Below are 27,964 nucleotides of genomic sequence, written 5' to 3'. Positions count from 1 at the left end.
GATTTACACGATGGAAAGGTGCAACCAGACCCTCGCAGCGTCTGGGCAACAGTGCCAACAGAGGATGGAGGTGGGCGATTTCTACAGTTCAAGGGCAAATATCAGCTACAACACCTCGCTGGTGCTCCAGGACGCCCAGCCAGATGACGCTGGGGTTTACCAGTTGACAGTGCAGGGTCTGGATGTGGCACACACCACGCAGATCACTCTGATTTTGCAAGGTAATGATGGCTTTGGGGGGGTCCACCAAATCCCAAGAGGTGGAGAGGAGCAAGGAGCAAATGGCAGGTTCAGAAAGCCCAGGAAAGGGGTTTTCTAGGGAGCAAATACTTGCTGAGCCTGCCCAAAATGCAAAAAAAAAGAAAAACAGCTAGTCCTATTAAAACAAAGACTCCGCTGATTTACAGAGCCTTTATCTGCAACATGCTGTGGGATGGGATGAGATGGGACAATGCTTGGCGTGAAGCATCTGCAACGTGCCGTGAGACGGGGTGATACTCGGGCTGAAGCATCGCCTCATCCTTGCCCCATTCCTGCACCTGCATCCAGGTCTTTAAAAGCTCTTTGCAACTCCCTCCTCGCCAACAGAGAGCCTCTCCTTTCCACGCGCAGGTACCTTCTCCCCGTTATTCCTCTCCGGCAACCCAGCCCATGCCCACCTCAACCAGACAGCGCTGCTCTCCTTCTCCCTGCGGACCCCCTGCTCGGGCTGGGACTTCATCCACATCACCTGGGAGCTCATCAGCAGCCCCAAGAACCGTCCCATCCTCACCTACACCCTGGATGGTTGCACGGGGAAAGCCTGGAACTGGTGGGAGCAGAGCTGCACCGTCTCCCAGGAGGTGGACGGGTCGTACAGGCAGCGGGCAGGCGTCCGACCGAACGGCACCCTGACCCTCAGGGATGTGAGGGATGAGGATGCAGGGACCTACCTGGTGACGGTGCGAGCCCCGGACGGGTTGGCTTGCGTGGGTGTCAACCTGTCCGTGAGCAGAGGTAACTGAGGGAAGGGGGAAAAAATGCACATTTAAACGCCTTTAGAGGTGGGGAAAGGATGGAGCGAACGGGAGAAGCTGGCACTAACAGGAGAGGAAAATGCAGGAATAGGGAAGAAAAGTGCTAAACTGTGGGATGAGAAGGAGCAAAAATAAAACAGCAGAAATGCCTGCTAGGAAGGAAAAAAAAAAAAAAAAAGAAGTAAATTTTGCCCTAGCTTGGTTTTAATGCCACTGCAGAACAGAAACCTGGAGCTTTGGCAGAAGAAATTTGCCCTGGGGTTGTTTTTCAGAGGAAGCAAGAGAAAACAAGCCATTTAAGAACCCAAACGCATCGTGAACTGCAGCCAGGGAAAGCTGGGTATTTGGGGTTTGTGTTTTTAATAGTTTTTTTTTTAAAAAAAGAAGTGTTGAGTGGCTACATCTCATCACGGACGTGCAGAAAGCACCAAACCGTTGACCCTTTATAGCAACAGGGAGTATTTTTGCAGCGCTACAACCCACAAAAACAAAGCTAGAGATGAGACGAGACAATAGCAAGGCAGACCCTGCCATAAAGTCCTGTTTCACTACGGAAATCCCCGTCTTTTCACCCATTCTTTATACCTCTCCCCCGGTTTGCAGAAATGCTGGCAGCGGAGTGGCCGAGCATCCTCAGCATCATCCAAATTGCCGCTGCTGGCGTCGTGCTCTTCTTCCTGGCTCTCATCTTGGGAGAGGTGGGTGATAAAACCCCCAAATCGGGTCCAACTTCATTAGTTTTCCCCACAAAACCAAAACGCTTGGAGGCAATTAATTTACCCGCCTCAAGGTTTTATTTCCCCTCCAATCCCCGAAGGGGGAAAAGGGAGGGGAAACGTGCTGATCCAGCAAAATTAATTTGGGGATCAGCATATAGAAGTGGGAATAGTGATCAGCATCCCCAGCATGCCTTCGAGGCTGGAGGGGTTTGCCCAGCGAAGACGGGGGATGCCATAAAACTGGGGCTGCAAGTGGGTTTGCAGCGGCGTGGCCGGTCCCCCCCATACCCCAGGTGAGGAGGGACACGGGGACATATCGGAGATAGCAGAGACAGACCCATCGTCCCTCTCGTCTCCTCCCCAGCACATGTTTTGGCATGGTGACAAGCTGGAAAAGACCCCGGGTGGCACCTGCCACCAGTCCCAACCTCCTCCTGGGGACAACTCTGGATGAAGAAGCCACCAAGGATGGAGGGAGACGTGCAGAGGGCACCGAAACCCCCGCGGCTTGTTGGTTTGCCCAGACCATCATCTGCAACTTTAAACACTGAGCAAGAACTACTCGTAATAGTTAAAAAAATACGGGTTTTGGAGCCGTTTCTCCCCAAATTATTACCTGGGTTCCCCGTGCTCTCTGTCTGGGCTCCCATTGCTTTTATCTACCCATCGCTGTGGGGAGATGCTTCCTGTTCCCTTTTTTTGCTCCTTTTTTGCACTTGAAAAGGTCTAACGCTTTAAGCCCAAGGTGTGGGAGAGCTCTTGAAACATCCCGCAGTCATTAATCTTATTAATTATCCATCAAACAGCAGGAGGCCCTGAAAGGGCATCACCCCAACTTCCCGGCAACCGGTTGCTCTCCAGCCAAGAAAATAACTGCAATAAAAGTAATCAGATTTCAGCACTCAGCCTCTAGTAGTCCTAAAAGCAGACATGGGATCAGAGGTTCCTTTTTTAAGGGGGAATTTGAGTGTTTTTTTCTCACCAGCTTGTGCTACAGAAAGGAGTCACCTAAATCCCATTGGATTTACCCGGTCCTTGGCATGTCACTTGGGTTGTGCCCCCACCTCAAGGTTGACTGCTCGAATGCAACAGCTTCTCCTGGAGACTTTGGGGTTAGAAAGGGGATTCTGGAGAAATCGCTGTCTTTCCGAGACTTATCAAAAGATGGGTTATCCCAGCTCTGCATTTACCTGTTTTGAGCAGTTTCCAGCAGCTATCTACATCCCCAGCTTGGCTTCATTTCCTTTGGATTTGGGGGTTTATGCTGAAAGCAGAAAAATGTGGGCAGCTCCAGGGGGATGATGCATCCCTCCATAAGCAACTAAAGCAGGGGATCAACCAAGAGATCCAACTGTTAACAAGCCCGAACCCACCCTGAAAGCAAAATCCTGCTTAGGAAAGTATGTTATACCTTGTGCTATGTTTTTTGGGGGAGCATCTCTGGGTTTTTTGCCACCCCCTTTGCTGGAGGGGGTTTTTAATGTTGCATTTCGAGCATTCGCAGGAGCACAAATCCACATGGATCTCCTGCAAATTTGCCTCTAGAAATACCAAACAGGCCAGTTGTGAATTTTGTAGCTGAATGCTACAGGTTTAGTGTGTCCCGCATCACCAGCTCCATTTTTCTCACCTCTCTGCAGCGGGATGGGAGCAGTGCTAAGACCCAAAGTACTGCTAGAAAAAAAAACCCCAAATTAACCAGCGCTCTGCAGATTGCAAGCATATCATATCCTTTTGCTCTTCGCTCTGCTTAAAAGCGGGTTGGAAAGAAAAAAACTACACACATATATATATATATATTAGTCCATGCTAGCAACAGCACTAGTCCGGCACCAGGAGGAGGAGGCTGCTTTCCCCAATAGAAGACGACCTTCCGGCACCTTCCTTTCTCACGCCAAGCTGCTCCACACCTTAAAAAAAAGTAGCTTTGCTTTCAGAAACAGTTCTTTGTGGGCTTCCACAGCAGGTGGAAGAGCAGAGTGAGGAAAGACAAGACAGCTGGGGCACAACAGCGAGGGTGGGTTTTTAGCTGTGACTCCAGACGCAAAAAAACCACCACCACTGCCAGTCTCTGAGCTTGCTTTTGCTCCGGGGGCGGAAAAAAAACCACCCCTCTGTTACCCTGAACCTTAATGCTGCAAGGACAGGGACCGGCCATGGCATTGACCACTGTCTACGCCAAGCCAGATGTGCCACCGCACTCAGCTCCCGGCGGCTGCAGGAAACTTCCCGGTAAGTGAATTTGCTCCATGCCATTGCACAGCGGGTGCTGGGCTCCTCCTGACCTCATGCAATTTCTCCTCGGTGACAGAGGAGCTGATATCCCCAATGCTACTGGACCCCTACCCTGCAGGAAAGCACAGGGAAGAAAGGATTTCCCATGGCCTTTCCATCTGTTTCCTGAGCTGATGGTGGCCAAAACCCAATGCTTTGCTCTCGAGCAGGTTTGCTACCTATCTCCAGCCTGGGGCAGAGCGATGGCACAAGCCGGTTTCTTTCCCATAGCCTGATTTGCTTGGAAAGGGAGGAAAAATACAGCCAAGCCCCAAGGACACCCCTATCCCTCCATGCAGGTCTTCATGTGCTCAACTTTCTTTTCTTTTTTTTTTTTTTTTGCAGCTCAGCAAGGCTGAGCAGGAGCTGTGCAGCACCCGGCAACCTCTCCCCATCACTTCAGGCATCCCAAGGACTTTGCTTTGGGTCTTTCCCTTCCCCAGGGCACCTCTGGGTGCAGCACGGGGAAGAGAGGAGCTGAGCTCCCAGCTCCAAGGCTTTGCAGGCTTGCTCGCTGTGGTTTCCCCAGTCAAGCAAGCAAGGCAGCTTGTGGGTTTTCTCAGCTCAGTTGCTCCCGCAGACACTTGCAAGATTTTCTCACCAAGCAGAGCGTCATGGAGGTACCTGCCCGCTGAAACAAAGGGTGTTAAAAACAGGGCAAAGACCACAGAAGAGCTGCTTCCTCCCTCACTCCCAGTATGGGTCCTTTTGCAGGTCCTTGGTGGTACTGGGTGCTGCTGGGAGCTGGATGGTTTGGGACCGCAGTCCTGGCAGGCATTGTGCTGTGGCTGCTGCAGCAACACGGTGAGTGGCAGGGTCTGTCATCCAAAATGGTGAAAATCTCCCCAAATCTATCACATCCCAGCCCCAGGCTGGGCTGGAGCAGATTTTGGCCTTATTTTTAGCAGGGAGCAGCTCCTGGGCAATTTCTGCCCCTGGCAGCGGCTATCCCCACTGGGCAGGAGGGGGAAAGCTGCCGGCATATCCCCAGTGGACACGCGCAGGCTGATTTAAGTGTTTTTGGAGCCTGTTCTGGTACAGGTCCCTTTCTCTACACTGATGGTGGTTGCAAAGACCCCAGGGTCCGTCCCCCCCCCCCCCAGAGAGCCCTGTCCCCAGGCAGCACTTTGCTCCATCCCCAAGGGCTGCTTTGCACAGGGGTTGCACCCCAGCAGTTGCATCTTCTGGTCTCAATGCAGCAGCACCAAGCTGCAGGTCAAACCCATCCTCACTTCAGGTGGAAATGGCCCCATCCTGAGCCAGGGCTCGTACTCCTGGGAAACTTGCCCGACCAATACCAGCCGAGCGAACATCTCGGAGTGCGGATGCCCCCTGAGGTGCTTCAGGCTGCAGCTGAGACAACGGCTGTGTGAGCAAGGAAGCCGCCATGCAACAGGTACCATGGCTCAAGCATCACCCACAGCTTCGGGGCTGTGGGTGGAGACCCCATCTCGTTAGGGATGCCGGAGGGTTGTTGTCCCCTTTCCACATGGAAGGGGGACAACAAGGCCAGGAACATTGGGAAAGCACCCCAAGACCCCCCCCCTCCCCCAGTCCTCCCAGCTGCTGTCCCCATCCACATCACCCTCTCCCTGCACCACTCCATGCCCTCAACACCTTCCTCCGTTGCTCCTCTTGCTTTCCCTCCATACCAGGGGGGAGATTTTTCCAGCATGGGCACAGCCCACTTCTCCCAAAAAAGGCACCTGGAGGGGCTCAAACAACAGGAAAAGCCTCCAGTGTCCCAGGGTGGGCTGCAAAAGCCCCTTGCCCCGTGGCACCCACGGGGCCAGGGACCACTCACACTCATCCTCTGCCGCAGGCACCTCGGTTTGCCGGCTGTGTCCCGCAGGCTGGCAGCCATTCGCAGCCAAGTGCTACTGGGTTTCCACGAAAACCGGAGCCTGGGAGGTGGCGGCAGAAAACTGTTCACACCAGCAATCTCAGCTGGTCACGCTGAAGAGCGTGGAGGAGAAGGTAACTAACTGCGGGGGAAAGGCTCGAGCATTGCCCCGCCTTTGGATTTTTTAAGCTTTGCTTTCCACAAAAAGCCACACAGCCCCCAGACTGCGGCTGACCTTTCCTTCCTGGCTTGCAAAGCATCCAGGCCCACACTGCCAGGCAGGATTTCAGGGGAAAACCCCAGAAACATGAGCTGAGAGGAGATGAAAGGAGAAGGGCAAAACCACGCTGCCCCATACATGAGCTTCCAGGCTCCTCTATCACCCCAAAAAACACTGTTCCCCTGCTCATCATCTCCAGATCACTCTTCCACCTCTTCCAAAGAGCCCACCGACCTCCCCAGCCCCCCCAGTCTGTAGCTGGGATGTGCCAAGCTCATCCCAGACCAGACCCCCACAGGCAGGATCAGGTCTCCATCCCACACGATCGGCTCTAAGACTCCATCCCTTCTCTCCCAGGCTTTTGTCAGGGACATGATCGGAAACACCTCCAGAGCCTGGATGGGGCTGAGCATCAACCAGACGAGAGGGAAAAATTGGACATGGGAGGATGGATCCCCTTTACAGGAAGCTTTGTGAGTACTGTCCTGCTCCGGTTCATGAGCAGGTTGCAAGAACCATGTCCCAGGGGAAATATTTCCCAGCCTGATGCTCACCACAGACCTGGCTACTCCCAAAATCCCTCTGGAGCCAGCAGCAAGGCTCATGGGAGCAAATTAAACCAGAGCGACACAGGTCCGGTCTCTGCAGCCCAGCTGCTAAAGAAGGAAAAGAAAGGAAAAAGCGATTAAACCGTTATTGCTATTTTACACCTAAATGCAAAGTGCAAAGGCAGGGAAATTTCAACCCATTAAAAAGTGGGAAGATTGCCCCAGTGGTAATATTTTTCACACGGGGGTGCCGTGGTAGCCACAGTGATTCCAGTACATGGAAAAAAGGCAGATTTTGATAGAGCTAATATTTATTAGACAAGTAATACACACATGGGGGTGTGGGGAGGAGAAACAAGTTTTTGGGGGAGCACAGGCTCCCCCAACACAGCTGGAAAAACAAGAGTCCGGTACCTTCCCGTTCTCACAGCTGAGTGGACAACTGCTGACCTGGTTCAGGTTTTATGGGGAAAACACCCTAATGAGATAAATACTGTCACTGGAAACAGCGTCCAAGTGCAGGACACCAGGCTGATTGCCATCACGGTGCTTTTGAGGTTCCCAGTGCAGGGTCCCGTGGAGACAGAAGCTTGTGCTGCGATGTGGAAGGATCAGCTGCACTCCCACATCTGCAGCGCTTTGTTCCGCTGGATTTGCCAGAAAGAGGCCACCGAGATTTAAGCCACAGGAAACAACATGAGGAACAACGGGGACAGAATTGGTACTGGGCATCGCGCTGGGATGCCAAAACACATCCCAGAGCAGGACTCGGAAGCAATTCTGTTTCATTTCTCCACTTTGCATTTCCGCCCCTCACCTCCAGCTCCTCCAAATCCACCAAAGAACAAAGACACCAAAACCAGCAGGACTGAGCACTGCAGCATGGCAGCTGCCAGCAAAGCAGGGAGTTTTCCAAGCCTCTTCAATATTCCCAAGTCTGCAAAACTGGAAAGACTCTAGTGGTCAGACTAAAGTAAGGATCCTTTGGTCACGGCTCTGTGTCATTGTCATGAGGAGTTTCTGCTTTTGTAAGCTAAAATTAAAATAAATATGTAATGTTGTGACACTCACTACCCTGTTGGGTAGGGTTAATAGCAGCTTGTGGTTGATCTTCTCTGCAGACGGGGAAAATTTCAGGTGAAATTCAGAATGATTTCTGAATCCTTCTGAATCCCACTGGGGTGCTTTTGCAGGTGGCTGCAGACAGAGTATTTCATCTGGGAGCACCAGTCGCTGCTGATCCCGTCAGCATTGATATAGGCACATTGGCCCTTGCCCCGGACCTCAAACCTGCACCAAACAACAGAAGGAAAACTCAAAGGGAAGCAAAGGGGTTGCTGTCAGCTGCAGGTCAGCGGCTGAGCATCTCCCATGCGGGCTAACAGCACTGCAAGGAGCACGGAGCACCCCTCCCCAGAAAACAACCTGCCCCATGCAGAACAAAAACTGCCTCCCAGTCCCCAAAGGAGGGAATATTTTCAGTTGCTTGGTCCCAAGGGGGGGTGATCTAGGGATGCCCTCGTTAAATTTATTTTTTATATATCTATGATATTTGTCTTCTTGCCTGATCCATCTCAGCCCAGGCCATGGTTATGTTCTCCAGAAGAAGAGGGGACGTACCAGTTGCTGAAGAGAGACCCGTTGGACCATTTCCAAGGTCCGGAGCCTTCCCTGTGGAGACCGATCCAGTAGTGCAAGGAACTCCCATACCACAAGAGGAAATCCTAGAGGGGGGGAAGCAAGCATTCATGCAACACCCTCCAGGAGAATCCCAAATCTGCTTCCCAAAAGCCACTGACACACCACTGCCTCAGGGATTTCTCATTTACCAGCTCCTCCTGGGTGTCGATGCTGGCCAAATGGGCTCTGAGAGAAAGGCAAGAGATCTGACTCCTGTTCCAGTCCGTTTCATCCTCCACAAAGTAAAAGCACTTCTCCCTGTATCTGATCCCATTTCCCAGGCAGCTGGAAAGGACAGGAGAGGAACAGGATGGACAGGACAGGCATTTCTTAGCTGGAAATAAGCAGAACACATCCTGGTTAACTTACACCACTGGGTTTTCTCCAGGGGAGGAGAGGACTTTGGTGGTGGGCACCTCCACCTCCAGACACTTACCTGCCAGCGCAATTATGGTGAGAAGCAACGCTGCTATGACCACGGTGACCCCGATGGGGACCTTTTTGTCTTTAATGCACTTGAGGCTAAAACCTGGGGACAAACTGCGTGGAAGAGGCACAGCCGGCAAACCCATGGCACAAAGAGCACCCCAAGCTCCCTGCAGCTCTTGTATTCCCCCCACGGGTGCCTTCAACACCTCTAGATACAGCCACAAAGCACATGGGAGGGCCACAGTGGGGTGCAGGCTCAGGTCAGGGGGTGCATCCCAGTGCTTTCATCAGCCTCCAAGGATTTTTAGGGCTCCCTAACCTCATTGCATCCTCTCCATACCCCGTCAACCAGGAGAGATGGGCACCATCCCCAGGACCCACAGCTTGGGCTGCCCTGTGCCTCCTGCAGCTTGCAGACAGCTTTACCTTTCTTGCACCCTCCTCACCCCAGCTATTTTAACTACATTTTAGCTCCCCACATCATGCTAAGCACAGCCACGACCTCCGAAACAACATCCTCAAAACAAGACTGGTGCTTACTGGTCCCTTCCTCCACTCTCTGCTGCGATGGCATCATTACAGCACTCGACTCTTCACCTGTACAAAAGCAAGAAGCCTGTGCAAATGAAGTGAGTTACCACTAATGCTGTGAAGTTCTTCAGTAGGACAGGCCTGACCCTGGATACTTTTCTTCCAGGACAGTCAAAGCAGCATTCCCCCTTGTTGTGGTTTAACCCCAGCTGGTAGACAAGCACCATGCAGCTGCTCACTGATTTACCCCTCACTCAGCAGGATGGGGGAGAGAATCGGGGAAATAAAAACTAAAACTCATGGGTTGAGATGAAAACAGTCAAATAGGCCAGAAAGGAAGAAAATAATAATGACAATAAGGAAATGCCAATAATAAAGAATAGTAATATACAAGTGATACACAGTGCAATTTCTCACCACCTGCCAACCGATGCCCAGTTAGTTCCCAACCAGCAATCCCCCCAGGCCAGCTATCCCCAGTTTCTATACTGGCCATGACATCACATGCTGTGGAATACCCCTTTGGTCAGTTTGGCTCAGCTCTCCCGGCTGTGTCCCCTCCCAAGTTCTTGTGCCTCTCCAGCTTTCCTGCTGCCTGGGCAGGAGAAGCTGAAAAATCCCTGTGTTGGTCTAAACATTACTTAGCAACAACAGAAAACATTAGTGTGTTATCAACATTCTTCTTATCCTGAACCCCAAATATACCAGCTATTAGGATGAAAATTAACTCTATCCCAGCCAAACCCAGGACACCCCTTCTTCTGGTTTACATGCATGGCAGGAAGGGAAACATGATTTCTGCCTTCAAAAAAACAGGATTTGCTTTGTTTTTGCAAGCCAGCCTTCATTTTATTGGCTTCTGCCAGCTCTGATTGCCCTGGAGAGGTGTTGTCTCAATTACTGCCCCACTTCTTCAACTCCAAGGTGTTGTCAGCTCCAGTCTCTGCCCCAGGACCCTCAGGTCAGCCCCCATGGTGCTGGGTGGCCCTTCAAACCCATCTGAGCCACGTCCCCCAGCCCAAAGCCAGAACCACCCCCTCCATCTCCCCACCATTGTAAAGGGAACTAGGCCTTAAGCCTCATTGTTTCTATGACTATTCGTATCAGACACATAACATTAATAGAATAGCCTGAGTGATTTTCAGAAATTCAAAGGTCATCTTTGATGTGTAAGAAGATAAGTGATTGTGGTGACCCAAGACCTTCTGCCTACAAACACTAACTTCAGAAGAACCAGGACATGAGAACTGATGAGATAAATTGAGGAATGATAATGACATGGGAACCGAGATCGACTGGAAAATTACAAAGAGTTTGGACTGGGATAATGGGTCGTAAAAGGTATATAAGACTGAGAAATTTTTGGAAGTTTGCCATTCACTGCGCCGGTGGCCCAGCTCTGAGTTGTTAATAAAGCAAACCTAGAGAAACCCATGACTGAAAATCCTTTAACAACCATATGCGCTTAAGCCTCTAGGAAAGGGGATGGTGCTGATGTACCTGCATCTTGAAGAGCTTCTGCCATCCCTGGTGCCACTGAGGGGACAGCAGCACCCTCCAGGGACAAGCACATCCCTCAACTCCACCAGCAGCAAGGCGAGCAGGGTCAAGAACACCTCGAGACTGCAGCATGGCACCAGGGACCTGCCAGGTCCTTCTCTGTGCCGGTGCTTTGCCAGGATGCTCCTCTGGTCACTAAAATAAAAAGCCAAAAAGCTCACAATCTCCCAAAACCTCAGTGCTGCTCATCACAGCACTTTGTCCTCAAGCACCTTTTCTCCTTTATCCACATCCCAGCCTGCATTCACTCTGAGTTATTGCTTCTCAAAACCTCCCATGACAGCGTATCTTCCTACATCATTCTTACAAACTGGTTTTCCAATTTCTTTTGGGTTTTGACCTTTCCATGGACGCCCCCTTTTCGCAAAGCCTATGGCAACACATGAACAGATTCACATCTGACTCAGGGAAGCAAAAGCGGTCCTGCAGGTGCACTTCGTAGAACATTCACATTACAAGAAAAACCTCAACCCCCCCCCCGACCTAGAACCTGATAATGCAAAATAAAAAACCTGCAGATGCTGTTGCCAACAAGCCCTTGAAGTCACCAAGAGCTGCAGCTCCTGTAACAAAGAATTTTCATATATAGTAAAACTATATATACAAACCTGACATCAGATATACTGCTGGTGTTCCCAGCACTGTAAATACAATATGGTTAATGAAGACAGAAGTGAAGAAAATAAGAATGATACGACTAACAATACTAAAATGACAATAATACTAACAAAAGGATTGGAATATACAAGCGATGCACAATGCAATTGCTCACCACCCACCAACCCATACCCAGTTAGTTCCTGAGCAGCCAGAAAATTAGCTCTATCCCGGCTGAACCCAGGACACCCCTTCATCTGGTTTACACGCATGGCAGGAAGGGAAACAAGACTTCTACCTTCAAAAAACCAGGATTTGCGTCCGTTTTGCAAGCCAGCCTTGACTTTATTGGCTTCTGCCAGCCCTTCTTCACCCAGAGCGCCAGCCCAGGCAGCCCTGAGCGAGCACGGTTAGGGACGAGCCAGCCGTTGGTTCCTTGACGGACGAGGCGAGAACAGCCCCCCCCCCAGCCCCGCAGGACCCACTCGGCCCCGCAGAGTGGAACCGACCCCGGTCCCCACCTGCGCTCCAGCCGCTGCCGCCGCCATCACACGCCCCAGCTCGCTCTGAGGAGAATCAGCACACGCATTTGGAAAAAACCCTCCACATCGTTATCGGCCCAATCAGCGCTCAGAGGCGGGGACTGGCGGGGCATCCAGCCAATCGCAGGCAGAGGGCGGCGACGGGGCCCGCCAGAGCCGTAGTCCCGCGCGTCCCGCCTCCCGCCGGGATCACTCCGCGGGGTCGGCTCCCGGTCGCAGCACCCAGCCGATCCCTCCGCATCGCCTCAGGGCGGCGGGGTCGCCCCCTCGTAGCACCGGTGCGTCCTGGCGCCGCCTCACGGTGGCTCCGTCTCGTCACAGCATCGTCTCACCGCAGGCTGGTCTCGCCACAGAATCACCACACGGCGGCACCGTCTTGTCTCACCGCGGCGCATCCCAGGGTCGTCGCCTCACGGTGGCACCATTTCACTCATGGCAGAAGCAGCCTGAGCTTGGAGGGCCTGAACAGTCAAGAGGTGCTGGGGTTACTCAACAAGAGTCGGCAGAAAACCCCCCTCGGAAAAAGTGTAACTCGTTCTAACCACGTACACGAACCCAGAGAATAAGGCGAGCCCTCCCCTTGAGCCAGGGGGTTCAGAGCAGACCCCCTCGCTTTCTAGGCTCCTTCTGGGAGAGGAGCCCAGGGGCAGCTGGATCCACTCCCAGTCCCAGACTGGGGCAAGGGTTTGTGTCTACAAGGATGAGCTGTAGGGATTATGGAAAGGAGAGAGAAAGAGAGAGCGAGACAGAGAGAGAGGGGAAAGAAAAGAGATGTCACCATCCTGGGTCCAGCGTTGCTCCAGTCAGCTGAGATGTCCATCCAGTTCCAGGAGGTGTGCCCGGGGGGCTTCGGTTTGTGTCCTTTTATCATCTCCTTGTCCCTCCTTTGGCTGGGCACTCGAACTCCTGAGGCTAAAGAGGTGTCACGCGGGGTTTGTGCTTCCAGAACCTTCGGGAAAGGGGTCGGTGGGCTTGGGGGTCCTTTGCGGAGGAACTTCTCCTTCCTGAGCTCCGGTGGGGTGAAATTGCACAACACGGTGACGTGCGGAAAACAGAACCCACAATCTGTGAGACTGTAAAGTAGGTATGTTCATTCAGCGCTGGGCAGCACGGCGGGTAGTCCCACCAAAGTCATGTGCGCCCAACTCGGCAGTTCGCCTCAAGTTTATATAGTCAGGTATTACGTATTCACAATACACCTATACATATGCATGACCTATCCCCGCTTCATATTAAAATTAGCTCCGAGAGGTCATTTCCATACTCTCCTCTCAACTGCGCCTGCGCAGGGCCTCTTTATGGTGGTCGTCTGGTGGTCGCAGGGATGAAGATAGATGACTCCTCTTCGTCACCGCTAGTAACCTCTTTCCTTACACAGGCTCAGTGATTTCTTGGTATTCACCCAAGCTGCAAGACCAGTCTTAGCTGGCTCTTGGGGCCTGCTCCTGCTTCTTATCAAGGACTGTCTCTACCTCATTGGCTGGTTCTTGGGACCAGCTCTTATCAAGGACTGTCTCTACCTCAGCTAATTTCAACAATGTAAGCACTAAACATCATCTTTCACCCCCCTTTATTATGTCTACTGAGATTCTTTTGACTCCCCTTGTCTCAGTCCCCCCTTTTGTAGAAAATAGTAAATTCTTTTACTGTATTTAATCCTAGTACTTCTAATACATTGTTTCCCTATCTAGCATCCTCTCAAAGTATTTGTTGGTCTCGAGTTTTTGTCATAACTGATTCTTTTTCCACTCACTGTAAGAGTGTCCTGTACTCTTACAGCACAAAAGGCCACATCGAACCACTACGCAAAGGACCACAGACAAGAGAATGATGATTATTATAGTGACAAACAATTGCTTTAACCATGTCAAATTTGGCAACCAGGAGGTTAGTTTTTCTAATATGCCTGTCAAGCCCCAAGAAGTGTCATCTTGGGAAACTTCATGTAGTATTTTAGTCTTTTCCCATATCTCCTCAAGATCTGTTTCAATTCGTTGGTTTTGATTGATATAGGTACAGCAAGTTTGGTTTATAACTACACATAAGCCCCCTTCTTTTGCTAAAAGCATGTCCAATCCCATTCTATTTTGGAGTACTACTTTACTTAGGGATTGTATTTCCAGCTGCAGCCCTCGAATTGCATCCATTGTAGCACTTTCTATAATCTCTAATGTAGCAGATATATTCACGATAGCTTTCTCCAACTCGCTTACCCCTAAAGAGGGGATTAACCATCGGACAAAACTATGGTACCCAGTGCCTCGAATAACTAGTGGGTTTTCAGTCCATTTTACACAGAGCCAAGGTGTTCTCAAAAACCCTCGGGGAGGCGAAGGTCCCTCAAATATACTGGTCTGAGGTGCAAGGTACCCTCGAACACAGTGTCCCTTCCAGTTCTGGGGTAAACTCTTTCTGGCCCTGCCATCCCCACAGAGCCACCAGTATCTGGGCCCTATGTTGCATCTTGGACCAAGATGCGTCTCCCTTCTGTCTTGTTCTTGCCCCTTCTTTCCTGGCCCCCACTTTGGTTTCCGGATATAATAGAAACTGATACTTAAGTTTAGTCCAAGACATTCTAATTTTCCTTTATCAAAAGTTCCCAGATTTTCCACAAGGCTACAATTATCCCTGTCTCCCCAAATATTATCAGTAATATTTAAGCAATGGCCAGTAATTAAGACCTCTTTAGGGTTGGGCACCTCCAGATCAAAGTTGGGTCCCCACTGGGTATTTCACTTTCCATGAGGGCAAAATCCATTCCTGTCTGGCCCGTCTTTAATAAGAGATGTCCAATTTGTGGTCGGGATTCCTAAAAAGGGGAGTTCCATGTTGCCCTGAGGAAGGGGATTACATACCCAACAATCTGATAAATTTAGTACTTTCAAGATACTCTCTGTCATATTTAAATAAGTATTTCGATCCCAAGCCTGCCCCTTGGACAAGGTCCAACTCAGGAACATAACAATCAAAGTCTCACAAATTTGAGCTTCAAAGGTCCTTTTTCTTGTGAAGTCCATTGTTCTTTGGGTGCCTTCTTCACCCTAGTGTGATGGATCCAGGCGTTCTGTTCCTTGATCTTAATCGCGGTGAAGGAGGTAAGTAATACTTGAAATGGTCCTTCCCACTGCGGCTCCAGAGTTTTTTCTGTAAGAGACTTTATATACACATAATCTCCTGGTTGTATATTATGTATAGGCCAATCCAAACCTCTCCCTCAAGTCCCTACCACATGCTTCCTGATTTTATTAAGTTGCTTACCTAATGCTACCATGTAAGAAGTCATAATTTCATCCCCTGCTTGTACAGACACGCCTCTCTGTATCCCATAGGGTTGTCCATACAGGATTTCAAAGGGGCTCAGTCCTTCTTTCGCCCTTGGTCTTGTTCGTATACGCAGAAGGGCTAAAGGGAGAGACTGAGGCCATGTCAAATTTGCTTCTTGTCCTAATTTCACAATTTGCTGTTTGATTAAATGGTTCATTTTTTCCACTTGACCACTCGACTGGGGGTGATATGGAGTATGAAGCTGCCAATCTATACCCAAGTGGCAGCTAATTTGTTGTACTATTTTTGAGACAAAATGTGGTCCTCTGTCAGAGGACATGGTTGCTGGAACCCCAAAACGTGGTATTATCTCTTGAACCAGTATTTTAGTTACCTCCTGAGCTTTAGCCGTTCTTGTTGGGAATGCTTCTGGCCAACCTGAAAAGGTATCAGTTAATACCAATAAATATCGATAGCCCCCTTTTCTTGGAAGTTCTGTAAAATCAATTTGCCATTGTTGTCCCGGCCCATTGCCTTTTCCAATCTGGCCCATTTCCGGCTTGGGGGTATTCTTAGGATTAGTCTGGAGGCAAAGATCACACTGTTGCGTCACCTGTCTCACCGTGGTGTATAAATTTCTAGCCACAATTTCTCTTATCAAATGATTATACAGAGCCTCTGTTCCCCAATGTCTTTTCCTATGTTCCTCCCGTATCAAATGCCATAATAAGCAAGAGGGAACGATTAGCTTTCCCTGTGCGGTATGAGCCCATCCCTCTTCATTATATGACCCTTCTAAATCTGTAATGAGCTTTTGATCTTCCTTAGTATATTCTGGCTTACCTTCTAGGGAAATCTGCCTATCAGGAATTAAGGCCCCTTCTGTTTTTACCTTTGTTTTGGCCACTTGTTTTGCCTCTCTGTCCGCCAGCTCATTCCCTTTTTCCAAATCTGAGCTCACTTTCTGGTGTGCCTTAATATGCATAATTGCTACTTTCTTAGGGAGCTGGACAGCTTCCAGTAACTTCAGAATTTCTTCTGCGTGTTTGATATTTTTCCCTTGAGAACTCAATAGTCCTCTCTCCTTCCAAATTCCTCCATGTGTGTGTACAACTCCAAAGGCATATTTTGAGTCTGTATAAATGTTCACAACTTTGCCCTGGGCCATTTCCAGGGCGCGGGTTAGAGCAATTATTTCTGCCTTCTGTGTGGAGGTGTTCCTGGGCAAAGCCCCTGATTCTATTACCTCTTGGCTGGTGGTGACTGAGTATCCCGCATGTCGATTACCATTTAGGACGTAACTGCTTCCGTCTGTGAACCAAGTTTCCCCGTTTTCCATGGGGCTGTCTTTCAGGTCTGGGCGGCTGGCGTATGTTGCTTCGATGGTTTCCAAACAGTCATGATGTACCGGTTCTCCTGTGTTCCCGCTGAGAAAAGAAGCTGGGTTGACAATGTTAGTGACTACAATCTCCACGTCATCCTGCTCTACCAATATAGCTTGATATCTCAGGAATCTTTGCGGAGAGAGCCAGTGTCCACATTTTGCTTCCAGTACTGCTGATACTGTGTGAGACACCAGAACAGTCATTTTCTGCCCCAGAGTAAACTTTCGGGCTGCCTGTATGTTCAGTATAATGGCCGCAACCGCCCGCAGGCATCCAGGCCAACCTTTTGCAGTCGTGTCTAACTGCTTAGAGAGGTAGGCAACTGCCCGTCGATATGGGCCCAGGTTTTGTGCTAATATTCCCAGGGCAATGCCCTGCTTCTCGTGGGAGTAAAGAAGAAATGGCTTACTCACATTTGGGAGTCCCAAGGCCGGGGCCGACATCAAAGCCTTTTTCAGTAGCTCAAAGGCTCGTTCGGTCTCCTTATTCCACTCAAGGTGTTTCTGCTCAGTGGCTGTCAACGCATACAATGGTTTAACAAGCAATCCATAATTATAGATCCACAATCGGCACCACCCTGTCATTCCCAGGAAAGTCTGTAACTCTTTTACTGTCTGAGGTCTCCGAGTTTGACATATTGCCTCTTTACAGGCCTGTCCCAAAGTTCTTTGTCCCGCACTAATTTCATAGCCCAAATAATTCACTTTGCGTTGCATTACCTGTGCCTTTTTCTTGGGTACCCGGTACCCCTGGAGTCCCAGGAAATTCAACAGACTCACCGTCCATGTCATACAAACTTTCTCTGTTTTGGTGGCGATCAGGATATCATCCACATACTGCAACAGCTTCCCCTCCTCAGTCGGGGCTTCCCAGGATTCTAAGTCCTTCGCAAGCTGATTGCCAAAAATGGTAGGACTATTCTTAAATCCTTGTGGCAACACCGTCCAAGTGAGCTGGGTCTTTCGACCACTCTTGGGGTTTTCCCATTCAAATGCAAATAATTTTTGGCTGGCTTCATGGAGAGGGAGGCAAAAGAAAGCATCTTTCAAATCTAAAACAGTAAACCAAGTGAATTCAGGTGTTAATACGGTCAACAGGGTATATGGGTTCGCCACTACCGGGTAAAGATCTTCAGTTATCTTATTCACCACCCGTAAGTCTTGGACCACCCGATATGACCCATCGGGCTTCCGAACAGGTAATATAGGGGTATTGAATTCAGACTCACACTCTTTTAATAATCCCAACTGCAAAAATTTTTCTATCACCGGCTGGATTCCTTCTCTGTCTTCCTTCTTTAGAGGATATTGTTTAATTCTTACCGGCTTTTGGCCTTCCTTGATCCTAACTTCAACAGGTGGAGCACTTTTCGCTCTTCCAGGTGCATCGGTAGCCCATACCCCTGGGTACACTTGGTTTAAGATGTCCTTGTTAATGCTTCCTTCTAGGGGGAGACTGGTTAAGGTTAGGCTCAATATTTGAATATATTGCTGATCTTTTACCTCCAGAGTAATTTCTCCCTTTTTGAATACAATTTTTTCTCCCAATTGTTCCAACAAGTCCCTTCCCAAAAGTGCCTTTGGGGAGTTGGGCATATATAAAAATTTATGAATGCCCCACTGTTTTCCTAATTTATATTCTAAAGGTTTACAAAAATATGCCTTTTCACTTTGGCCAGTCGCTCCTTTCACCATGACATAATCATTTCCCAGGGGCATCAAAGCTTGGTTCAGAAACGAGTATGTTGCTCCCCTATCTACCAAAAATTCTATTCCTTGTTGTGTTTTCCCTAGCTTAATTATAACCAGTGGATCTGCTAGGGTAGATTCCCCAGGTTCCCGTCAGTCTCCCTTCACGTGGGCTACCGTTCTTCCTGTTTGAGCCCTCCCTCTGATCCTCCTTGTTCCTTGGGCATTCCCTTTTCCAATGACTGAATTTCTTACACAAAGCGCATTGATCCTTGCCCAGTCAGGGCAAGTCTCGTCTAGGCCCTCTTCCTCTTTCTTCCTTGATAACAGCCATTAATTTCCTTTGCCCTTGCCTATATCCTTCTTCTCTGTTACTAAATACTCTCCATGCTTCATCCAACAATATTTCTAAATTCCTACTCTCTGTAGGGCGTAATTTCTGAAGTTTACGCCTCATATCCCCTGTAGACTGACCCAAAACAGGGAGACTAATTGTATTCCTACCTCTGACCCAGGATCCAGCGGTGTGCTGCGGCGCGTTACATCCCTCAGTCGATCCAGGAATTCGGATGGAGACTCGGAAGGACTCTGTTTAACTGCCTATAAAGCTGACCAATTTATAGTTTTGGGGATTGCTCTCTCCATTCCTTTTATAATCCAGTCCTGATACCCCTGCAATCTTTCCATATGTGCAGATCTATTAACATCCCACTTTGGGTCTTGGAGAGGGAAATATTCCTTAACGTCCCCTCCTGTAATCTTATAATGATCTTCAGCAAGGTTTCCTGCTGTTTTTAAAATCAGCTATTTCTCTGTCTCAGTCATATATTCCAATAATAGCTGTAATATCCTTCCAATCAGGGTTATGCTGTTTTACAATAAATTGGAAATGCTTAGCTACACTTATCGGATCTCACCTATAATCTTTGGCAACCTTTTTCCATTCCCCTAGGTCAGCAGTAGAAAAGGGTACTTTGATTAACATCGTCCCACCATCCGGCCCCACCGCCTCTCGGAGAGGTACTTGTAAAGCTGTTGAGGTAATTTTCTTCCTAGTACGGGAAGATACAGGACTGCTCGGGGGGGTTGGAGTTCTATCCGAGTCTGCATCCTGTTCCTGTGGTCGAGGGGGAGGCTTAAACAAATCAGTTAGGTCTTGTTCTGGTACCTGATGGATTTTATTTGCCTTTGTACATATTTGTCCAATAGTACATGCCGAACAACACCGCCTCAGTTTACCTCTAAGCTCCTTGTTGTTCTCTCGCTCAAGTGCAAGCACCATGGGGTCCTGTGGGGGTACCATTCCACAGTCCCTTTGCCACTCCGGATGATTTCGGAGGGTGAAAAACATGTCTGCATACGAAACCTCATCCCATTTTCCTTCTCTCCTTAAAAACAGCAATAGTTGTAATAGAGTATTATAATCTATTGACCCATTAAGTGGCCACTTAGCATCACTTTCTAACTTATACAACGGCCACCATCGATTGCAGTATTTAATAAGGTTCTTTTTACTTTCCATACCTCCGGTCCCAACAATATCTTTCCAGTGGGCAATTACACAACCCAGAGGACTTTTCCTCAATATTCCTCCTTGATTGTTTCCCATTTTATAACTCCTCCTAATGATTCTTAAGTTTGATCTTGGCTTCTCCTTTTAATAAGCTTCCATGCAAATTGTTTCTTACACTTCTTTATAGTCTTCCCCAGTTTTCCTCCCACACGTCCCAGATTTCTGGAATTAAATTTTCCTTTACACACCAGTCTCAGTATTTTGGATTCTTAGTGAGCTCTTTCCCAATCATAAAAGTGTGGAATTTGGAGAAAACACCCAAGGCGGTCTGGTTTCCGTCTGCCAGATGTACAGCACCAGCTTCTCCCACAAGATTTACACTTCAGCAAAACCCAAGCCGGTGCCAATTTTTATATAGTCCAGTTGCAAGCCTGACGTGCGGAAAACAGACTCCACAATCAGTGAGATTGTAAAGTAGGTATGTTTATTCAGCGCTGGGCAGCACGGGGGTAGTCCCACCAAAGTTGTGCGCGCCGTCGGGCCTAATTGTGCAGGTTAAATACATGTTCTACATACATATTAATTAGATTTCCGAGAAATGTTATACATATTCATTAGTTTTCCGGGAAACTATTAGCATATGCAAATGTCTTTTACGCAGACGCATTGAAGGTCTCTGGTGGTCTTCAGGAGTCCTCTGGTGGTCTTCCATAGTCTTCCTCACTTGTCCGCTATTTGACCCTCCTCAGGTGATTCTGCGCAGTATGGTCTTTTACGTATTTTGATACATCAGTGCTCATTAGTGCTCTTATTATCTAAGTTCTCATTAGTGGTGTAAAACCATATGGTTAGTTTAAGCTATGTAATAAATGGGTTAACTTTGTTCATAAAATCGAGAAGGGGGAAGAAACATATTGAGAGTTAACATATGCCTTGTGTAAATAACAAGACTTGCTTAAATGATGCGTGAAGGTCACGGGAGAGGGCAATGGCTATAACTTACTAGATAAGGAGGGAAAAGAACAACAGCTATGACTTACTAGATAAGGAGAGGAAGGACAACAGCTGCAATTTACCAAGACTGTATTTCTCCACATCAAAAGACATTCTACATCAAAGGATACTCATCCTTGAGAAGATCTACCGAATCTGCATAGTAACAGCCCTGCACCAGTGAAGAAAGAAGAAGCAGGAGAAGGCGGAGACTTACAAGAAAGGGGTACATGAAATGTATATAAGGAATGTAACTGTAACATAAAGTTGCGAGCTTGTGGCGGAGCATTGCCTCCCCGGCCGCCCAGCGCTGTTTTGCTCTCTTATCGCTTGCTAATAAATTCGATTTTTTTATCCAACACAAATTGGCTCCTCCAATTTGTCACAAGCGTTTATAACAAATTTGGTGCCGTGACTCGGATCCAGGTTCTTTGGTGCGGACCCTCGCAAGCGGGGAGGCGCCCTATCCCTGGATAGCCCCGTCTTGAGGAGGTGCCGCCGCCACACCCTGGACCCACGAACCCCTTTAAATTACGATAACTGAGCAAAAGAACCTGCAGAACCCCTTACATTTTGTGCACGAAGACCAAACGAAGACCCCAGGAGCGGGTGAGTATATAAATCGTGAGCCGTTTGGTTGGGGTGGTTATCCCGAGGTGCGACGTCTCTCTGAGATCATGCGAGTGCGGACCCTCCAGTAGTGCAGTTCTCGTAGCCCGCGAGGGAGCGAGTCACGACCGAGGGGAAGTGAGTGTGTGTGTGGATAAGGGCACCTCGGAAGATGGGACAGAGGAAAGCAAGCCCTCTGGACCCATAAAAATAAGGAGGAAAAATAAGTTACCAAACATACCCCCTGATAGTCCCTTAGGCCTGATGATAAGATATTGGGACAGTTCACCAAAGAGAAAGGATAAGTCTAAGGAAAAGATGATTAATTATTGTATTGAGATTTGGGGTGAGAAACCTCTCAACAATCCTCATGTACTCTGGCCCGTGTTCGGGTCCTCTAAGGATTGGGTGTGTCAACAATTAAACATATGGGCAAACAATAAGAGACCACCAGCCAGCCCAGAGGAGAGTGAATATGCTACAAGCAAAGAATTTATTTTTTGAGCTCCCTGGCCGGCTGCAGCAGTTTATTTTACCCATAATTCTGCGCGCGAAGATCCGAACGAAGACAATGGAGTCGTGAGTATTTAAAGGAGTATACCGTTCGGTTGGGTGGGATTCGGTTGCCTGTGTGTGTAAGAGTGTGTGTGTGTGACGGAACTTAGTTCCGAAGCGATTGTGGAGGTCTTCTAACCGCGGTTCCAATCTCCCGCGAGGGACTTGGCCGGTGAAGGACCGAAGCAATTCCTAGAGGATTCGTGGGTGGGTGATAGGTCCTAAACCCCCTACAAGACACTCTTACTGGTGACCAAAGGCTGTAGGAATTGCTACAGTAAAATTCCTAGATGAGTCAAACAAAGTCGAGAACCCAGGACCAGAAAGAAAGGAACAAATTACCAGATATACTAACAGAAAGTCCACTAGGGAAAATGATTCAAAATTGGAATGAAAGGGGCCCCAGAAAAGGAAAAAGTAAATTAAAAATTAATTCAATATTGCATGGTTGAATGGCCAAAGAAACCTTTAAGACCACATGTCTTTTGGCCTGTTTTTGGATCTTTTGAGGAACGGGTTTGCCAAGCCTTAAATATATGTTAACTCAAAGGAATCTTTTAATCAAGAGGAAAGTGATCATACAGAATTATGGATTGGGACTTCATGTCCTTTTCCAACCTCAATATTTATAAGAAGTTTGAGAAAAAAGGAGAAAAAAACAAAAAGGGAAAAGAAAAAGATGATAAATGAAAACCACTAGATAACTTACCGCCTCCATATCTTAATAATCCACCTCTTGCGGCGGCTTCCCCTTTGGCAGCCGTAGTACCTCCACCAGTAACACCGATGTCCCTGCCTCCATCATCAACAACACTGGAATTAGAAAAACCTCCGGCTGCATGTACAAGAAGTAAAACCGCCACACCCAAGGGAGCCTTCTTGTATCCCTTACGAGAGGTATCCCTCGGGGGCAATCAAGGAGGCATTGGGTTTGTGGCAGTCCCATTAAATACCACAGATGTAAAAAAAAAAAATAAAAAATTTAAGAAAGAAATGGGGACCCTACTAGATGATCCCCTCAGAGTGGCTGAAAAACTAGATCAATTCCTAGGTCCCAATACTTATACCTGGGAAGAAATACAGTCTATTTTAAAGATTCTATTTACTACTGAAGAAAAAGGAAAGAGTTACATGTCAGTAGTAAGAGCAAAAGGGAAACCTTTTAAAGTCCTTAGTGATTTACTTTTGCTCCCTAAGGCAGAATACAATTTATTAAGAAGGGATTTGATTTTGGAATTAAACTTAAGCATTCAAAATCAAGGAAAGGGGTCCGGCTCCGTGCAGTCTGCAGCAGCAGCAGGCAAAGTCCTTTGTTGCGGCCGCAACAGCAACAGCGGTGGCCGCGGCAGGGGCAGCTCCCCCTCGGCAGCGGCCGCCGCCTCTCCTCGCGCCACAAAACTATAATTGCAGTCAACTATGTGAACAACCAAAGAGAGGGGGGCTTCCTGTGCGACTGCTGTATCGCTGTCGATGAAAACGACAATTGAGATGGACTGTGCTACCACAAGGGTTCACAGAGTCACCAAATCTATTTGGACAAACTTTAGAGAAAATGTTAAGATTTCATTTTACCCAGAGAGGTAAAGTTATTACAATATGTGGACAATCTATTAATAGTGGGAGAAACTGAAGAAAGAACCCAAGAAACCACTATTAAATTGTTAAACCTCCACAAACTAAAAAGGAAATTCAACAAATATTGAGATTACTAAGATATTATAGACCATGGCTTGAAAGCTACAGTGAAAAGGTGAAATTCTTATGTGAGAAATTAACTAATAACCAACTTAAATGGTCTACAAAAGATGATCAGAAATTAGAAGAAATAAAAAGGACATTAATACAGACACCTGTATTAAGCCTCACAGATCTAAAAAAAAAAAAAAGAAAAAAAATAATATGTAACTGTCTCAAACTGTTTGCTTGCTCCTTGTTTGATTTAGAGAAGGACTGTGAGCGATTAAAGTAGAGACCAATTCATGTGGCTGTTGTGTGTTGTCTCGCAAGTATTTGTAACAACATCTTTTTCAAGTGTTGACTATTTTGGTGGTTGTTGTTGTACATATTTTGAAAATATTTCATTGAATCTATTGAACGAATGAAGATTTGTGTATGCACAGGGCTGCTTGGCTTGTCAGTGGTGAATGTGGGACAGTATCTATTGGGGAGTTGTTTATGAAATGTGACATGTGGAATGCTAATATGCAGAGATGTGCTGAGCCCTAGTAACATTCATGACATTTTAAAAGTCAGTCGACAAGCAGCCACAAGAAAGAAAAAAGAGCGGCTTGCAGACCTTTTGGGGAGGTACAGGTTGATTTCGCTGTGTTGCAGGATAAAATATTTATTAGTAATAGTAGATCATTTAACACAATAGGTAGAAGCTTACCCTGTAGCACAAGCTACTGCATAGATGGTAGTAAAAAAAAAAACTTTATTAGAATACCTAATACCCAGATATGGGATAATCCAGTACATTGACTCTAATCAGGACACACACTTTACATCTAAAATAATAAAATTATTATGTCAATCATTAGACATTCAGTGGGAAATCACACCCCATGACATCCACAAAGCTCGGGGAAAGTAAAAAAAAAAAAAAAAAAAAAAAAAAAGAATCAAACAACAGCTGACTAAATTGATAATTGAAACACAGATGCCCTAGACAAAATGCTTACCATTGGCACTTTTAAATAACTAAACCACATAGTGAGACTGGATTATCATTTGAAATCATTTGAAAAATTATAACATTTGAAATGTTATATGACATGCCCTATGATATGGAATGCCCAGCCAATTACCCTACTTTAGATGAAGATAGTATTAACCCTTATATTGTTCAGCTGATGAAAAAGAGAGAGCGATTGTGCAAGAAGAGAATGGTGGTACAGAGGCCACCCCTAGATATACCTATACATTTGGTGAAACCAAGTGATATGGTATTAATCAGAGCCTGGAAAGAATCCTCTCTCACTCCTAGGTGGGAGGGGCCCTTGTTTTACTTACCACAGAAACTGCTGTCCGAACTGCAGAACGAGGATGGACTCATGCAAGCAGGATCAAAGGACCAATTCGGAGTTCTCATTGGGAGGCGACCAGAGACCCTGACAGCTTGAAAATCAAGTTCCAAAGAAAAGTGGAGGAGTGAGACTGTCTTTTGTAAAAATCCTCACTGTATATGTTACCTTTGTATGTTACAGGTGTAAACTTCGTAGAGAAAAGTGGTGGACACATTGCTCCTATGGGTATTCCCCTAGTGACATTTGCCACGAATGTTATAATTACGAACAGGAATTAATTGAGCAAGCATTACGTGTGGGAGTATCAACTGGGAAAATTATAAAAGACTCCAAAGAATGGTGGGATATTTTTGCTAAAGGCATAAACCCTGAGAGGTGTTGTCTTTAATGTAAATGAGTTATGCCCAACGAAAGCTGAAATAGTGCAAGTATCCCGCAGACGAACAGTGGTCAGAGTGGGGTGGGGAGTTTGGGAATTGAAGGATACAAACTGGGACGCATATAAGTCAAAGCAAAGTAAATATAAAGGAGGTTCCCCTGAAGAATACGACTGCTGCTGAGAAGATGGTACACCTCGCTGCTCTAAGCAACAGAGTAGGCAGAGAAAAGGGCAGAGACATACTGCTGTGGGGATTAAGGTTGATGAACTACCTCCAGAGAAGGCTCACGGAGCCTCTTGACTTATTACTCCCAAACAAAATGTCCTCAGAGCTTCCCCAAAGTCTCCCATCTCTCACCAGGGATGAAGACAAAAATCAAAATGATGATCAGCACCCTCGGAATACCTGTCGTAAGGGTAAAGGGACACCACTTTTCTCAAACTTGAGATTAAGCACTTGGATGATAGGACTGTTACTAATGATAATAGGGACAACCCAAGGCAAAGGGAACCCCCACCAACCTTACAAATGGACGCTCTATAGGTGGGAGGATCAAAAGATACTACAGCAAGTAATTGCTGCCGGGGCCCCAAGCTTTAATCAATCTCTATGTCAAATCGTACCCAGAAACCCATGTCTACATAACTTAGGCTTTTACTTTTGTCCCAGTTCTAACCCTGGAAAGGGGTATTGCAACCATCCCGACTCTTACTATTGTGCTTATTGGGGTTGCGAAACTATAGCTTCTGATTGGATTCCTGGGGGAGGTCCAGATAAATTCCTATCCGTAGGATGGGGACCTCATGGATGTACACCTGCTTCACATGGTTGGGATGGAAGCCAAATAGGACCATGGAGTGGAAATTGCCCATATATTTATATTAATGTAACCAACCCAAAAGATCCTGCTTGGTTAACAGGGAGAACATGGGGAGTCAGACTTTGGAAACCAGGCGCAGATTCAGGGGGAATAATTACGATAAGGAAAGAGCTGGTGCCAAATGAACCCTCTGGTGTAGGACCAAATTCGGTCGTAGCAGAGGAAGATGATAGTAACAGTATTGTACAGACTGCTACAGTCCTCCCTAACATAAACATCGCTGAAAACAATATCTCGGGCGTATCAACAAGAATCAACCCATTGTGGGAGATGCTCCAAGCCAGTTATCAGGTACTGAATGCCACCCACCCTAATATCACTGAACATTGTTGGTTGTGTTACGACATTCGACCACCCTTTTATGAAGCTGTTGGGGTGGACAGTAGATTTAAAAAGTCCAACGGAACAAATCCAGCTCAGTGCATGTGGAATAAAGAATCTGGACGTAAGCAAGGGATAACAATGTCCCAAGTATCGGGAAAAGGAAAGTGTATAGGAAATGTCCCAAAAGACAAACGACACCTGTGTAACACAACTCGCAAATCAGGAGAAATAACAGCTGAGTGGTTAATTCCTGCAGATAATACTAAGTGGATTTGCTCCCAAACTGGGGTTACACCTTGTATATCCCTAAAGGTCTTTAATTGGACAGCTGAATATTGTATACAAGTAGCTGTGATACCTAGGCTTATTTACCATCCCGAAAGTTTCGTTTATGACTATCAAAGTACTCAGGCCCATCACATACAGAAACGTGAGCCCTTTACAGCCCTCACGGTGGCAACTCTCATGAAAATCGGAGCTGCTGGAGCTGGTACAGAAATATCCTCCCTCGTACAACAAAATCAAAAATTTCAATCCCTAAGGGTAGCGGTCGACGAGGATTTGACTAGGATAGAAGAGGCCATGGCAGCCCTAGAACAGTCTGTTAAGTCTTTATCAGAAGTAGTGTTGCAAAACAGACGGGGCTTAGACTTAATGTTCATGCAGCAGGTGGGGTTATGTGCAGCCCTACGGGAGGAGTGTTGTGTATATGTTGACCATACTGGAGTAGTTAGAGATACAATGGCCAAGCTACGGGAGGGGTTAGAAAAACGGAAAAAAGACTGGGAAGTACAACAGAACTGGTATGAGTCCATGTTTAATTATTCACCCTGGTTAACCACCCTGTTGTCAACTATTGCAGGACCTCTTATTTTGTTGATCTTATTTTTGACTTTTGGGCCATGCATTTTTAATAAGTTGATCGCTGTTGTTAAAGGGCGCTTAGAAGCTGCACATTTAATGCTGCTACGAAAGCAATATGAACAAATCGGGGATGGAAGAATTACTCCTGTCCTCGGGCGGGCAAAAGAAGCATTGGATCGATTTAATGAACAAAATCAGGATAAAATAGAAAAGGGGGGATTGTAATAAATGGGTTAACTTTGTTCATAAAATCGAGAAGGGGAAGAAACATATTGAGAGTTAACATATGCCTTGTGTAAATAACAAGACTTGCTTAAATGATGCGTGAAGGTCACGGGAGAGGGCAATGGCTATAACTTACTAGATAAGGAGGGAAAAGAACAACAGCTATGACTTACTAGATAAGGAGAGGAAGGACAACAGCTGCAATTTACCAAGACTGTATTTCTCCACATCAAAAGACATTCTACATCAAAGGATACTCATCCTTGAGAAGATCTACCGAATCTGCATAGTAACAGCCC

General features: G+C 47.3%; 4 protein-coding genes across 8 annotated transcripts; 2 read left to right on the top strand and 2 right to left on the bottom strand.

The window, feature by feature from the left end:
* Positions 1 to 64: 64 nt before the first annotated feature.
* Positions 65 to 2,628, top strand: LOC142026162 (uncharacterized). The gene is made up of 4 exons (XM_075019007.1): positions 65 to 221; positions 613 to 996; positions 1,620 to 1,714; positions 2,100 to 2,628. The coding sequence occupies exons 1-4, from the start codon at positions 65 to 67 to the stop codon at positions 2,187 to 2,189; spliced, it is 726 nt and encodes a 241-aa protein (XP_074875108.1). The 3' UTR covers positions 2,190 to 2,628.
* Positions 2,629 to 3,642: 1,014 nt separating this feature from the next.
* LOC142026283 (C-type lectin domain family 12 member B-like) lies at positions 3,643 to 6,829 on the top strand. 2 transcript variants are annotated; one of them, XM_075019249.1, is made up of 5 exons: positions 3,643 to 3,967; positions 4,724 to 4,813; positions 5,247 to 5,405; positions 5,832 to 5,986; positions 6,430 to 6,829. In XM_075019249.1, the coding sequence occupies exons 1-5, from the start codon at positions 3,868 to 3,870 to the stop codon at positions 6,547 to 6,549; spliced, it is 624 nt and encodes a 207-aa protein (XP_074875350.1). In that variant the 5' UTR covers positions 3,643 to 3,867; the 3' UTR covers positions 6,550 to 6,829. The 2 variants fall into 2 exon arrangements, with proteins under 2 accessions (XP_074875350.1, XP_074875351.1); XM_075019250.1 differs by having other exon boundaries at positions 3,863 to 3,967; positions 4,355 to 4,813.
* Positions 6,830 to 7,097: 268 nt separating this feature from the next.
* On the bottom strand, positions 7,098 to 12,023 carry LOC142026276 (C-type lectin domain family 2 member B-like). 4 transcript variants are annotated; one of them, XM_075019236.1, is made up of 7 exons: positions 11,939 to 12,023; positions 10,761 to 10,955; positions 9,270 to 9,345; positions 8,737 to 8,829; positions 8,450 to 8,634; positions 8,241 to 8,344; positions 7,098 to 7,910 (listed from the first exon to the last, which is right to left on the bottom strand). In XM_075019236.1, the coding sequence occupies exons 2-7, from the start codon at positions 10,890 to 10,892 to the stop codon at positions 7,754 to 7,756; spliced, it is 747 nt and encodes a 248-aa protein (XP_074875337.1). In that variant the 5' UTR covers positions 10,893 to 10,955; positions 11,939 to 12,023; the 3' UTR covers positions 7,098 to 7,753. The 4 variants fall into 4 exon arrangements, with proteins under 4 accessions (XP_074875337.1, XP_074875339.1, XP_074875338.1 ...); XM_075019238.1 differs by having other exon boundaries at positions 9,270 to 9,326; XM_075019237.1 differs by lacking the exon at positions 11,939 to 12,023 and adding an exon at positions 11,716 to 11,871.
* Positions 12,024 to 13,048: 1,025 nt separating this feature from the next.
* LOC142026161 (syncytin-A-like) lies at positions 13,049 to 14,976 on the bottom strand. Its single transcript, XM_075019006.1, has 2 exons — positions 14,815 to 14,976; positions 13,049 to 14,682 (listed from the first exon to the last, which is right to left on the bottom strand). The coding sequence occupies exons 1-2, from the start codon at positions 14,974 to 14,976 to the stop codon at positions 13,687 to 13,689; spliced, it is 1,158 nt and encodes a 385-aa protein (XP_074875107.1). The 3' UTR covers positions 13,049 to 13,686.
* Positions 14,977 to 27,964: the final 12,988 nt, after the last annotated feature.

This window comes from Buteo buteo, chromosome 32 (genome assembly GCF_964188355.1).
Source record: "Buteo buteo chromosome 32, bButBut1.hap1.1, whole genome shotgun sequence".
Taxonomy (NCBI): domain Eukaryota; kingdom Metazoa; phylum Chordata; class Aves; order Accipitriformes; family Accipitridae; genus Buteo; species Buteo buteo.
The sequence above is the reverse complement of the archived record's forward strand: the minus strand, read 5'-3'. Positions and strand labels throughout refer to the sequence as shown.